This window comes from Narcine bancroftii, chromosome 2, assembly GCF_036971445.1.
Source record: "Narcine bancroftii isolate sNarBan1 chromosome 2, sNarBan1.hap1, whole genome shotgun sequence".
In the NCBI taxonomy this organism is placed as follows: domain Eukaryota; kingdom Metazoa; phylum Chordata; class Chondrichthyes; order Torpediniformes; family Narcinidae; genus Narcine; species Narcine bancroftii.
The window spans coordinates 45,437,939-45,450,929 of NC_091470.1; the positions used below are offsets into that span (position 1 = coordinate 45,437,939).

The following is a 12,991-nucleotide window of genomic DNA, read 5'->3' on the forward strand; positions in this document are numbered from 1 at the left end:
GCAGTGGCTGCACGGAATGAGAATGCGGATCAGGGCTGTGTGCACGTCCGAGGACTGAATGTTTCAGAACATTGAAATCTTGCAATTGTGCATCATGGAGAACGGCTGCACTGTATATTGCAGGAAAGAGAATTTAATTTGCAATTCCATGCGAAGAGATGATTATAATGGAGATTTGGAAGCTTGGTGTAAACGAGAGGAGGGGTTTAATGAAATGTGTTGGCACAGCCAATGAAAGGGAGAGGATGGGTTAAACTTCCTCCCTCCCACATTGTATTCCTCTTGAAAATATCGTGCCCAGCAGTCTGAGAGGAAGATTAAATGTGACGACCTGGTGCAGGAGCCCGGAAGATGAGCTACGCGATCTGGAGTGAAAGGGTTGTTTATATACGAGTCTGCGAAGCCGCCAGGGGGGTGTGATTCTTGGACCGTGACGTCGGGCTCTGGTTTGATTGGCTCTGCCCACACCACCTCTTCCCCCCCCCGCCCCCCTCCTCTCCACTCCTGAGATTGCGCTGATGGCGGAAAGTCATGGCGTGGGGCGTTCGGCTTCCAGTTGCAGCATTTCTTCTCTCTCCAGCGCGCTGTCCAACACCCGGCTCGACCTGCTGGACTCGGAAAGCGCCGCCAGTCCCTGCGGTGGGTCGCGGGTGTCCCGACCCGCCGCCAACACCCAGGCACAGAGGCGGCGACGTCGGTCCAACAGCTACAGCGTGGAATCGACTGACAGTCCAATCGAGGTTCGAGTGCTGGTGATCAACACCGGCGGGACGATTGGCATGGTGTACCGGGATAACGGTGAGTGGGAATCCCCCAGACAGATCGTACACGTGTCCATAGCTTCCTTCAGGAATAGATTTCCATGAAAACTGTCCAGAACACATGATAGTAATGAGCAGGTCCCACAGCATCCATGATGAATGCTTGAGTTTCTCCAGTACTTCTGTGTTCTGCACTAGACCTCAGCATCTGTCCCGTTTCTTCTTCCCTCCCTAATGATCATGTTATATAATGTTCATGTTCCCGAATATCTTGCTTGCTGCATCCGAACAGGTACCCATAAAGAAAAACAATAAGAATAAATTACCTTAAAAGAGACCCTAACTAAATACCACAGATAGTAAATGGTCACAGTAATCCCAATGCAAAACTGTGACTTGCCATAAGGCAGACAGAGGTTGACAGGGCTTTTCTGTTTGGAGCTACGAAGGATGAAGGGCATAGACTGGGTGCAGGGCAGGACCTTTTTCACTGGGGACCTGTTTCAGGTGAGTGGAGAAAAGTTTGGGGGAGATGTCAGTGGTCTGTTTTTTTTTACACAGAGAGTGGTGGGTGTCTGGATTTCATTGTTGGGAGGTGATATGGAGGCTGGTACAAAATGGGCAATGCAATGCACACCGATGTAAGAAAAATAGAGAATTATGGGTGTGATGTAGGTTAGATTGCTGTGGAGTTGGTTTACAAAGGTTGGCACAACAGCATAGGCTACAGGGCCTATACTGTGCCCTAGTGTTCTATGTTCTGTAGCCAGTGTGGACTTGACCTTTTGAGTAAGAAGGCCAAATCTGACCTTTTCCCACAATCTAGTTTTGTAAAAATTGTTCACTCTTGCACTTCTGCTTCTTTTCTATCAAAATAGATTTTCTCACAATTTCCCACATTCATCCAATGTTGTTGCCTCTTTCCTCAGCTTGTCTATGTTCTCCTGCCCCTCTTTTGATCTTCATCTTCTCTTGTATTCCCAACAACATCTCATCAGCAAACACAGAAAAATTAAATTTTGATCACTTCCGCCTAATCATTGATCAGTGCTTGGATCATTGATCCCTGTGTTATTGCATCAGTTGCGGCCTGCCAACATTTTTTCTCCAACTCTTTGTTTTCTGTTAACCACCTTTTAATTCCTGCTAGTCCATTGGACTCCCCTGGCCTCTGTTTCATTTGCTCTCATCTTGTTCACCAATCTCATTTATCGAAAGCCTACTCCTACCATTACTGGGTGTAATCAGCAGGAACTTGAGTGGGTGAATCAAATGTGATTTCCATCGTAAATCCACATTGACTCTGCTCAATTATATTTTCAGATATGCCTTGATATCATATCCTTCAGCATTTTTCCAGCTATCTATGTCCTACTTACAAGTCATTGATTCCATTTTCTCTCTCCATCCTTTTTTTAAAAAAAACTCCTACCAATCTGTAGGGACCTTTCCAGAAGTTACAGTGGTATTTTTGAAAGATAACTGAGCACCCCCTATCTTATCAGCACCTCTTTCAAAACTCTTGAGATGAAGATCGATTTTATTGGTTTTCAGGCTCATTAGTATTATTTCTGTCACAGAACTAGTTTATTTTCATAATTTACACGATTGTTGGGCCTCTAGGCTCATTAGCAGTATTTCTGTCACAGAACTAGTTTATTTTCATAATTTACACAAGACTGTTGGTCTTCTAGAAGCTTCATGCATATTATTCGCTAGAAACTAAGTAGATGGGTGCATTGGTTACTTGAAAGTGCTGATGGATTGTTGGTCTTTATATCTACAGGTGTCAATTAGTAGAAGTTGTACACCGGCTGAAGATAGTCTTGATTAAACCACATTTGTTGTTCTGGGAACAGTTCAGACTACTACTAGGATGTTAATGTGGATCTTGGAGGGTGTTTAATACTGAAACTAAATCTTTTGAAATTTGTAAAGTTTGGATGAAGTTTATTCGTCGTTTATTGTTTGATTTCACAAGTACAACCTGATTAAAATAGTGTTCTCTGGTCCTTGATACAAAACATGTAGAAACACAACACATGCAGACAAGCAATACATAGGACAAGTATTCATATAAACAAATATTGCTTCATAAATATGAGAGTCTCAAATAGTTAATGTGAGCAGTCCCTTTGGTTGATCAACCTTCTCATTGCCCATGGGAAGAAGCTGTTTCTCAGGCTGGTGGCACTGGCTCTGATACTCCAGTATCTCTTAACTGACGGGAGTAGTTGAAAGATGCTGTGTGCAAGGTGGAAGTGGTCCTCAATGATTTTACTTGCCCTCTTTAAACAACGATCCCGGTAGATCGCCTCGATTGTAAGGGAGGGGGGTTGTGGGGGGAAGGTAGGTTCCAGTGATCCTCTCTGTCACCCTTATGGTCCTGTAGATTGACCTCCCATCCATTCTCTGCAGTAACCATACCACACTGTGCTGCAACCGGCCAGGATGCTCTTAGTAGAGCTCCTGTAGAAGGTTGATGTAATGGTGGCTGAGAGTCTTACTCTTCAGTCTTCTCAGAAGTGCGGTGACTGTTGTGCCTTCCTGACGTGTGAGGAGATGTGGTCTGTCCATGATATATCACTAGTTAAGTGGACTCCAAGGAACTTGGTTCTCTCTACTGCAGGGTTATTATGAAAGTAGCTGGAATTAAATGATCAGAAATGCCTCTTCTTGTCTAAGAATTTAATATTGGGATAGCTAGACTTGTCTTCTAAAAGGATTGGTTCTTTTTCTTTAAATTAGGCAACCTGTCTTCTGTACAATGGGTGGTAATAAAGCTCTTCAAATGACAAATGCTTTGGCAAATGGTAATTTTAAATCATGAGATTAAAGTCAGATTTTCATTGACAGGAAATGCTGTCCTTACAGAACACCTGTCTTGCAGAAATTTGACTTTGTGCAATTTTTCCCATAAATTCTTTGTTAGTCTGACAAATAATTAATTCATGGTATTCATTTAGAACTGAATTCATTAGTTTAATTTTGAATAGTGCTAGGGTCAGTGGTTCTCAACCCTTTTTCCCACTCACCTACCACTTTAACTATGGACAACCTATGGTATCCTCTGTGAATATATATGTTAGATGAAATGAAGAATCCCAGTAAGTGCAAGCAGATCCTTACGAAATGGGCAGCTGCAGAAAATGGATGGAAGTAGCATGCAGTGCTAATAGAAAATAGAGTGGTATTTCTGAAAGGGGAAGCTCAACAATTTTGGGCAATGGGTTTTTAAACTTAATGTAAAATGCTGGAGGAACTCAGCAGGTCTTGCAGAGTCCATAGTAGGATTTTTATGACTGTCACAGCTTCTGCAAACTTTTGGTGATGGTTTCATTTTTGATTTATGAAAAAACAGATGTTTTGACATTTTCCAGGAATGTAACCCAGAGACTGACTGTGTATGAAGTTGCATAGGTACAGATGTATACATTTTAAACAGGTTAACTGATTTTATCGAAAGAGTTTGAAGTGCCAAATAAACATCCCTCTCTTGTTCTTGTGTTTTTCATATTTATTTAAGGGCATGAGTTAAAACTTCAACTTCTACCGAGAAATAAGATTGAAGATCATAATGTTGAAATAAATTAAGGGAAAAGAAAATGTATTGTAATAAATTACATCTTTAATCAAAACTGTTACATAGAAAAAATAGAAATAAAATTGTTTGTACAAACAGCATCAAAAACCAATTAGAAAGAAGAATTAGACTCAGTAAATAGAAGCTGAGGAAAAGATGTCATCAGGATAATAGAAATATGAGACCAGATTGGCAGTCTGATATTGCAATCTAGTTTAAATCTCAGGGATTTGTGTCACAACTTTGGGTCTTAAAGGACAGGTTGACACAAATAAAATAATCATGAAGAAAGCCTCTACTTCCTCAGAAGTTTGCGGAGGAGCTAGTGGAGTTGTTCAAGTGAACCGGTATGGACTTGAAGGGTCGACATGGCCTGTTTCCGTGCTGTAAACGGTTATATGGTTATGGTTATATGTAGCATGCCAGGATTATCATTTGGTCAGTGTGGGGGGGGGGCAGAGGGGGGATTTCTTCCCATTATAATGGGGCTAGGTCTACTATGTGGATTTATTTATACAAGATCCAAAAGCCAGTCGTCTTTCAGGAGCTTATAATTGGCCAGAGATACCTTCAGTGGTTTTATTATATAATCTCAGCCTTTGAATGTTGTATGATAAACATGCCCAGGAATTTTATAATCTACAAGAAATCCAAAGTTTAACTTCGTTAATTTTTAAATTGGGCTATCAAGATGTTATTGCGGTAGTTTTTTTTACAAACAAGTGTGTCTGGATCTTGTTCTCTGTGATTAGTACTCCACTGGGGTCTGTATCACTCATCGCATTGCTGAGAGCTAGTCATGTGCAAGGGTCAAGTAGATTTAAGCAAATCATACAACTGAAGAAGGATGAAATTTGATATGCTCTTGGCTTGAAATGAACAGATACAAAATTTCTGCATTGCAGAAAAATCTTCAGTTAAAGTGAGCTGCTAATTGTTCACTGGCTCAGACCTTTGTTTAAGTGGTTACTTTCAATATTATAAGGGCGTAGCAGTTGAATGGAAATCTAATAACCTAGTGACGTAAGAAATTGTGCAGAGAATGCAAATTCCTATCCCAATCTTGTAGTTTAAAAAATCTTTTGAAAGTGGCTACAAAGCCTTTTGATTAACTAAAGTCTCCCCTGGTGTTCTTTTCATCCTACCAAATGTGATTCCAATTCCATATCAATGGGTATTTTTCAGTCATCCCTTGCTCAGGGGTTGTTGCCAGAGGAATCGAGGACAACTACGTGGTACTGTTGTTAATAATGCGGGAAAAAATGGATAAACTGAGTGATGAGACACCAACTAGTTTAATTGTAGGTAATTGTTGGAATCAGTTTTAAAAACCAGTAAATAGAGACACTTATTAACCAGGCAAGCTCAAAATGAAGCAAAAAAAAACTGCTGGAAGAACTCAGCAGGTATAGCAACATCTAGAGGCAAAGATGTGGTCAGTGCTTCAGTTCAGGACCCTGCTATAGAACTGAAAGTGCAGGGCCTTGGTCCTCAAACTTTTTTTTCACTTGCTTTACTAACCACAGAGCACCTATGGCATAGGAAGCCATAAGTGCTCTGTGGTTGGTAAGGAATTACTTAAGCTGGTACAGGTCGAGTGCCCTTATCTGAAGTTCCGAAAATGGAAAAGATGCAAAAACTGTATTTTTATTTTAGTGCTGACACGACGTCACAAGTGGAAAAAAAACATTCAACACCTGACTGGCCCATGTGGGGGTTCTGATGCTCTGTGGGTACCAGTTTGATTACAATAACAGTATATATATATATATATATATATATATATTTATTTATATATATATATATATATATATATATATATATATTAAAAAAACCAAAATCTTTGTTTCTGGCTGGGAAGATGTCAAATGGAGCTGGGTCCAAGTCTGCAGCATTTGCTGCAGCTGGAGTTGGCAGTTCCATTCTCAACGTCTGGTGTGGTGTTGCCAGCGTTGAAGAAGTCACCTCAGGCTCCCGGGCAGGAGTGGGGACCTCAGGCTCCCGGGCAGGAGTGGGGACCTCAGGCTCTCGGGAAGGAGTGGGGACCTAAGGCTCCCAGGCAGGAGTGGAGACCTAAGGCTCCCGGGCAGGAGTGGGGACCTAAGGCTCCCGGGCAGGAGTGGGGATCTAAGGCTCCCGGGCAGGAGTGGGGACCTAAGGCTTCTGGGCAGGACTGGGGAGGTGTTGGGGACCAGCAGGGAGGTGGTCTTCTTTTGTAAGCAGAGATCAATTTTTTTTTTTGGGTAAGTACTAAAGATTATTTCATGTGAATTCTTCACTTGTGCCTCAAAAAGTCTGCTATTGTTGTTGCTGTTTAACCCTAACCCTAAGCCTAACCCTAATGAATAACCTCCAGTCCCAAACATTTCAAATGAGTACATGACCTGTATATGACTGTAAAGAAAAAGGTTGAGAACCACTAATATAGAGGGAAGAAGCTGGTAGGTGATTAGTGGAACCAGATGATCACGTTGGAAGATGATGGGCAGTTGAAGGTTGGGGAAAGGGATAGTTATGAGATAATAACATATAACAATTTACAGCACGGAAACAGGCCATTAGGCCCTTCTAGTCCGCACCGAACCAAACACCCCTCTCTAGTCCCACCTCCCTGCACAATGCCCATAACCCTCCATCTTCTTCTCATCCATATACCTGTCCAACCTTTTCTTAAATAATACAATTGACTCCGCCGCCACTATTTCTCCCGGAAGCTCATTTCACACGTCTACCACTCTCTGAGTAAAGAAGTTCCCCCTCATGTTACCTCTAAACCTCTGCCCCTTAATTCTTAACTCATGTCCTCTTGTTTTAATCTTTCCTCCTCTTAACGGAAATAGTCTATCCACATCCACTCTGTCTATCCCTTTCATAATCTTAAATACTTCTATCAAATCCCCTCTCAACCTTCTATGCTCCAAAGAATAAAGACCTAATCTGTCCAATCTCTCCCTATACTCTAGATGCTTAAACCCAGGTAACATTCTGGTAAACCTTCTCTGCACTCTCTCCACTCTGTTTATATCCTTCCTATAATTAGGCGACCAGAACTGCACACAGAACTCCAAATTAGGCCGCACCAGCGTCTTATACAATCTCAACATCACCTCCCAACTCCTATATTCCATGCAATGATTGATAAAGGCCAGCATACTAAAAGCCTTCTTCACCACCCTATTCACGTGAGTTTGAATAGAAGCAAATCAGGGTGGGAGTTGGAAACAGACAGATGGAACTGCATGGAGCAGAGTAGAACCAAAACCTGACGGGCAGATGGAACTGGGTAGGGGAGAGGATAGGAAAGGAGAACCAAAGGAGAAGAAACCAAGGTAGAGAGGTCTGCCAATGAAATACAGATGGGACCAGCTGGGAGAGGGTCCTGTCAAGATAATGAGGGAAGGAAGGGATTGAAATGGTGAAGAGAGAACTTAGCTGGATAAGTGGGAGTGAGGCAAGAATACAGGAGGTATGGTTTACCTGAAACTGGAAGTGATTGGGATTGGGATTCAAATCCTGTGCTGTCTGAAAGGAGTTTGTGCATTCTTCCCATGCCTGTGAGGGTTTTCCCCAGGGGCTCTGGTTTCCTCCTCCGTTATAAAAAGGGGAGGGGGGGAGGTGTATGTTAAATAGGTACAAATTGGGAGGCACGGACTCATGGGACAAAATGGCCTTTTACTGCACTGTATGTCTAAATTAAAAAAAATAATTAATACCATGTTGGTTTCCCAAGTGGAAATGAGGTGTTTTTCTAGCTTGGTCTCACTGAAGGCAGAGGACAGACGGGTCAGTGTGAAAATGGGAAGAGGAGTTTAAACAACATGCTGCCAGAACTTCAAGATAGCCATTGTGAACAAAGAGACTTTGCAAATGATCATCTAGTCTAAGTTTGGTCTCACTGATGTGGAAGATCAGGGGATAGTAGATAGAATATAATTCAGACAAGTAAAAATACAAAATGCTGGAAAAGCTCAACAGGTAAAACAGTGTAGCATAGGCAAAGATACAGAACCAATCTTTTGGGCTTAAGCCCTTCATCAAAATATGAGAAAATAGAAGCAAGTGTCCAAACAAAAGGGTAGGAGAGGAGGGGTGTGGGGGTTGGTGGCAAGGCAGGAGATGATAGGTGGAGAAAGGAGGGAGGGAACAACAGCAATGGGGAGGGGGATAGTAGGGCTGTGTGGGTGAAAGAAATGGAAGGACAGGAAAGGGGGAAGGGGCTGAAAGGCAAGCAGGTTTAATGGAAAGCAGTAAAGACAATGTTCATACCACGTGGCTGCAGGGTGCCCAGCCGGAAAATTCTCATACTTTAATGAAGAGCTCATGTCTGAAACATTGGTGATGTACCTTTGCCGTTGCTACATAAAGGACCCTGTTTGACCTGCTGAGCTTCTCCAGCATTTTGTGTTTTTACTTCAACCGTGATGTCTACAGGATCTTGTGATTTATTTCAGACAAGTGTAAGGTGTTTCAATTTGGTAAGTCAAACCAGGGTAGCACTTGAGAGAGAAAGTTGTGAAATTAAGACCTCAGGGTATAGGTGCATCATTCCCTAACAGAGGCAGAGAGAGTGGTAAAGAAGGCAGTTGACACACTTGCCTTCGTCAGTTAGGGTATTGAGTACAGGTGTTGGGACCGCATGTTACAAATCTTTGGTGTGATTGCAGTTGGAATATTGTGGGCAGTTCTGGTTACCTAGCTGTAGGAAAGGTTAACTGGAAAGGGTGCAGAGGAGTTTTAAGAAAATGTTACTAATATTGGTGAGCTTGAGTTGTACAGAGAAGCTGAATAAGCTGGGACTTTTCTCCCTGAGGATTGGAGGCTGAGGAATGACCTTTAGGGCATGCAAAATCATAAGGGGTGAAGATAAAGTGAATGGTGGCAGTCTTTATCCCAGGGTAGAGTGTGTAAAACTGGAGGCTTAGATTTAAGTTGAGAGGGGAACGTTTTAAGGGACCAGCTGTACAACTTTTTCCACACAGTTTGTGGTGGGTGTAAGGAGTGAGCTGCCAGAGGAAGTGGTAGAGGTGGGTACAATTAAAACAAATTTTGAAAGATATTTAAAGAGGTACATGGATAGGGAAGATTTTAGGGGATATAGGAAAGCTTTAGATGGACTAAACAACCATTTTGCAGAGTACCTACGTCATGTCTGCTAGGCTTTAGGAAAGGTCTCACATGGCAGGATGGTCAAAAAAAACAAAAAGCCCATGAGATTGCAGGGAGAGTGGCAGATTTGATTCAAAATTGTTCCTGTGACCGAACACAAAGGATAATGATTGTCCGATGCTTTTGGGATTAGATGTCTATTGGCAATGGGATTGCACAGCACTTAGCTCTTGGTCTATTGCTTTTCAAAGGATAAATTAATGATTTGGACCAGTATTTTTGAATCTGTAGATGGTTTGTGGTGAAGCACCATAGATGAATATTACTGATGTAATAAACAAATAATAAGTAAAACAAGGTTGTAAATTTGTCAACAAAAGTTGCTGAAAATTCTCAAACATCTTGTTGAGGGGCTGGGAAGGCTCTTGAGCTGAATCTCCCCCACCCCCTACTGGGGTCTGTAGGTTTGTTCTCAGGTGGGTTTTATATATCAAATTTACTTTATTCACAAAAAAATATACAGTACAAAGTCTTTCTGCATACTTGTTTGTACATTCTGTTATTGTACATTGAAGTGTTAACCTTTGCACAGACTTTGTTAAATAAACCATTCACAGTATAAAATATATATTACAGAGCAAAGTTCTTTCACATTTATCGTGTCATATTTGTTTGTACATTTTGTTATTGTGCATCATACTGTTAACCATTTATGGCACAATTTCCACAAATGTGTTCTCCCAAGGTTTACTCCCACTTAGGTTTATGTATTTTTACTGTAAAGGATAGTTTGACCTGCTGATTTTCCTTCATCCCACTATGTTGTGCCAATCTGCATAAACCTGTTCCACAACCATCTGTTATCTCCACTTCACTTCTATCCATGTACCTATCTGAGAGTCTTTTGAATATTCCTATTATACGAACCTCTATCACCACCACAGCAAATGCATTACAGGCCCCCATGACTTTTTAAAATCTGGATGCTGACATCTCCCCTGAATTCCACCTTAAACTGATGTCCTCTGGTATTTGCCTTGTCACCCCAGGTAAAAGGTGCTGGTCCTCATAATCTTGTGTACCTCTATTATGTCACCTCCTTCTCTGTTGCTCCAAAAAGAAAAACCGGAATTCTGACAATTTTGCTTCATATGGACATGTTCTCCATCCAGGTAAATCTCTCTAAAGGATCTGCACCAGTGGTTTTCAAACTTTTTCTTTCCACCCACATAACATTTTAAGTAATCCCTAAACTGTCTCCTACAATTTAAAGTAGTCCATCGGACTTGTTATGAGCCCAGAGGACCCCAAATACCAGCAGCAATAGAAATTCACCAAGACAAATGGTTACTTAAACAAAAGTTGCTTTTAATTATCTTTAGACATGAAAATTGGATCAAACTTTAACTTATTACTATTAACTTAACCTAACAGCCCCCTTCTAATTCTAAGCGCACGTATATGTAATGTGTGTGTGTAAGTTCCGAAAAGTTATTTAATTCGCATTCCAATCTCAATTCTTATTCCTCTAAGTTTACTGGTATCAGGCAGTAAACATTCATTAATATCACATTCATGAATTTCACCAGGCTTTGCTGCTTGAAAGGTAATGGTTACCAATCAGGAAGATTCTTGTCAGTTTTCAGAGAGATATTTGTTGCTCGTTGGACACCCACAACTGATCCCTTCCAATCATCCACTTCAGTGTCTTGCTGAAGAAACTTGCCCCATCAGGGTTTTCCAGATGATAACCTCTTCCTTTCAGGTCACCACAGAGTTCCTTTTTGTTTTCCTTAATTCAAGTGAAACATTATGCAGCCAGCCATCTCCCCTTGTATGGACCACAAGGGCTTTGACCAGGCTGAACTAAGAATTCAAACCGATCTTCCACAAGCTTGTGCCAGCTTGTCATGTTCCAGTCCCAGCTGCAGCTGCTGAACTGTAGAATTGAATTCTCTCTCACTCAGAGAAAACCACATGACTCTTTTAGAACCGCACTTAGACTGTGGCTCCAGACTTAATCTTTCATGTTCGTTCATCTGTTGCTTTCCAAAACAATAATCCATTACTCTACAGCATGTCCAATTAACACCTACTTATGAAGTCCTCATAGGCATTCTTTAAAGTTTGTGCTAAGTCACTCGGAGCCTGAACTCTCTGGTTTGAGAAGAGCTCTGGCATTTTAAATGAGATCTATTTTGAAGTGTTTATATGTGACCCACACTCAACAAAACCTGCCACAATTTATCTCCTTTTCTTTTCTTTGGCTTGGCTTCGCGGACGAAGATTTATGGAGGGGGTAAAAAGTCCACGTCAGCTGCAGGCTCGTTTGTGGCTGACAAGTCCGATGCGGGACAGGCAGACACGATTGCAGCGGTTGCAAGGGAAAATTGGTTGGTTGGGGTTGGGTGTTGGGTTTTTCCTCCTTTGCCTTTTGTCAGTGAGGTGGGCTCTGTGGTCTTCTTCAAAGGAGGTTGCTGCCCGCCAAACTGTGAGGCGCCAAGATGCACGGTTTGAGGCGTTATCAGCCCACTGGCGGTGGTCAATGTGGCAGGCACCAAGAGATTTCTTTAGGCAGCCTTGTACCTTTTCTTTGGTGCACCTCTGTCACGGTGGCCAGTGGAGAGCTCGCCATATAACACGATCTTGGGAAGGCGATGGTCCTCCATTCTGGAGACGTGACCCATCCAGCGCAGCTGGATCTTCAGCAGCGTGGACTCGATGCTGTCGACCTCTGCCATCTCGAGTACTTCGACGTTAGGGGTGTAAGCGCTCCAATGGATGTTGAGGATGGAGCGGAGACAACGCTGGTGGAAGCGTTCTAGGAGCCGTAGGTGGTGCCGGTAGAGGACCCATGATTCGGAGCCGAACAGGAGTGTGGGTATGACAACAGCTCTGTATACGCTTATCTTTGTGAGGTTTTTCAGTTGGTTGTTTTTCCAGACTCTTTTGTGTAGTCTTCCAAAGGCGCTATTTGCCTTGGCGAGTCTGTTGTCTATCTCATTGTCGATCCTTGCATCTGATGAAATGGTGCAGCCGAGATAGGTAAACTGGTTGACCGTTTTGAGTTTTGTGTGCCCGATGGAGATGTGGGGGGGCTGGTAGTCATGGTGGGGAGCTGGCTGATGGAGGACCTCAGTTTTCTTCAGGCTGACTTCCAGGCCAAACATTTTGGCAGTTTCCGCAAAGCAGGACGTCAAGCTCTGAAGAGCTGGCTCAGAATGGGCAACTAAAGCGGCATCATCTGCAAAGAGTAGTTCACGGACAAGTTTCTCTTGTGTCTTGGTGTGAGCTTGCAGGCGCCTCAGATTGAAGAGACTGCCATCCGTGCGGTACCGGATGTAAACAGCGTCTTCATTGTTGGGGTCTTTCATGGCTTGGTTCAGCATCATGCTGAAGAAGATTGAAAAGAGGGTTGGTGCGAGAACACAGCCTTGCTTCACGCCATTGTTAATGGAGAAGGGTTCAGAGAGCTCATTGCTGTATCTGACCCGACCTTGTTGGTTTTCGTGCAGTTGGATAATCATGTTGAGGAACTTTG

General features: G+C 42.5%; 1 protein-coding gene across 2 annotated transcripts in view; it reads left to right on the plus strand.

Annotated features, from left to right (window-relative positions):
- Positions 1-481: 481 nt before the first annotated feature.
- Positions 482-12,991, plus strand: part of aspg (asparaginase homolog (S. cerevisiae)) — a 92,665-nt gene continuing 80,155 nt past the window's right edge. Inside the window, exon 1 of one of the 2 annotated variants that reach the window (XM_069916548.1) lies at positions 482-798. In XM_069916548.1, the coding sequence (XP_069772649.1) occupies positions 519-798 (280 nt within the window). In that variant the 5' untranslated portion in view covers positions 482-518. The remainder of the gene's footprint in view (positions 799-12,991) is intronic. The other variant, XM_069916549.1, reaches the window with a different exon arrangement.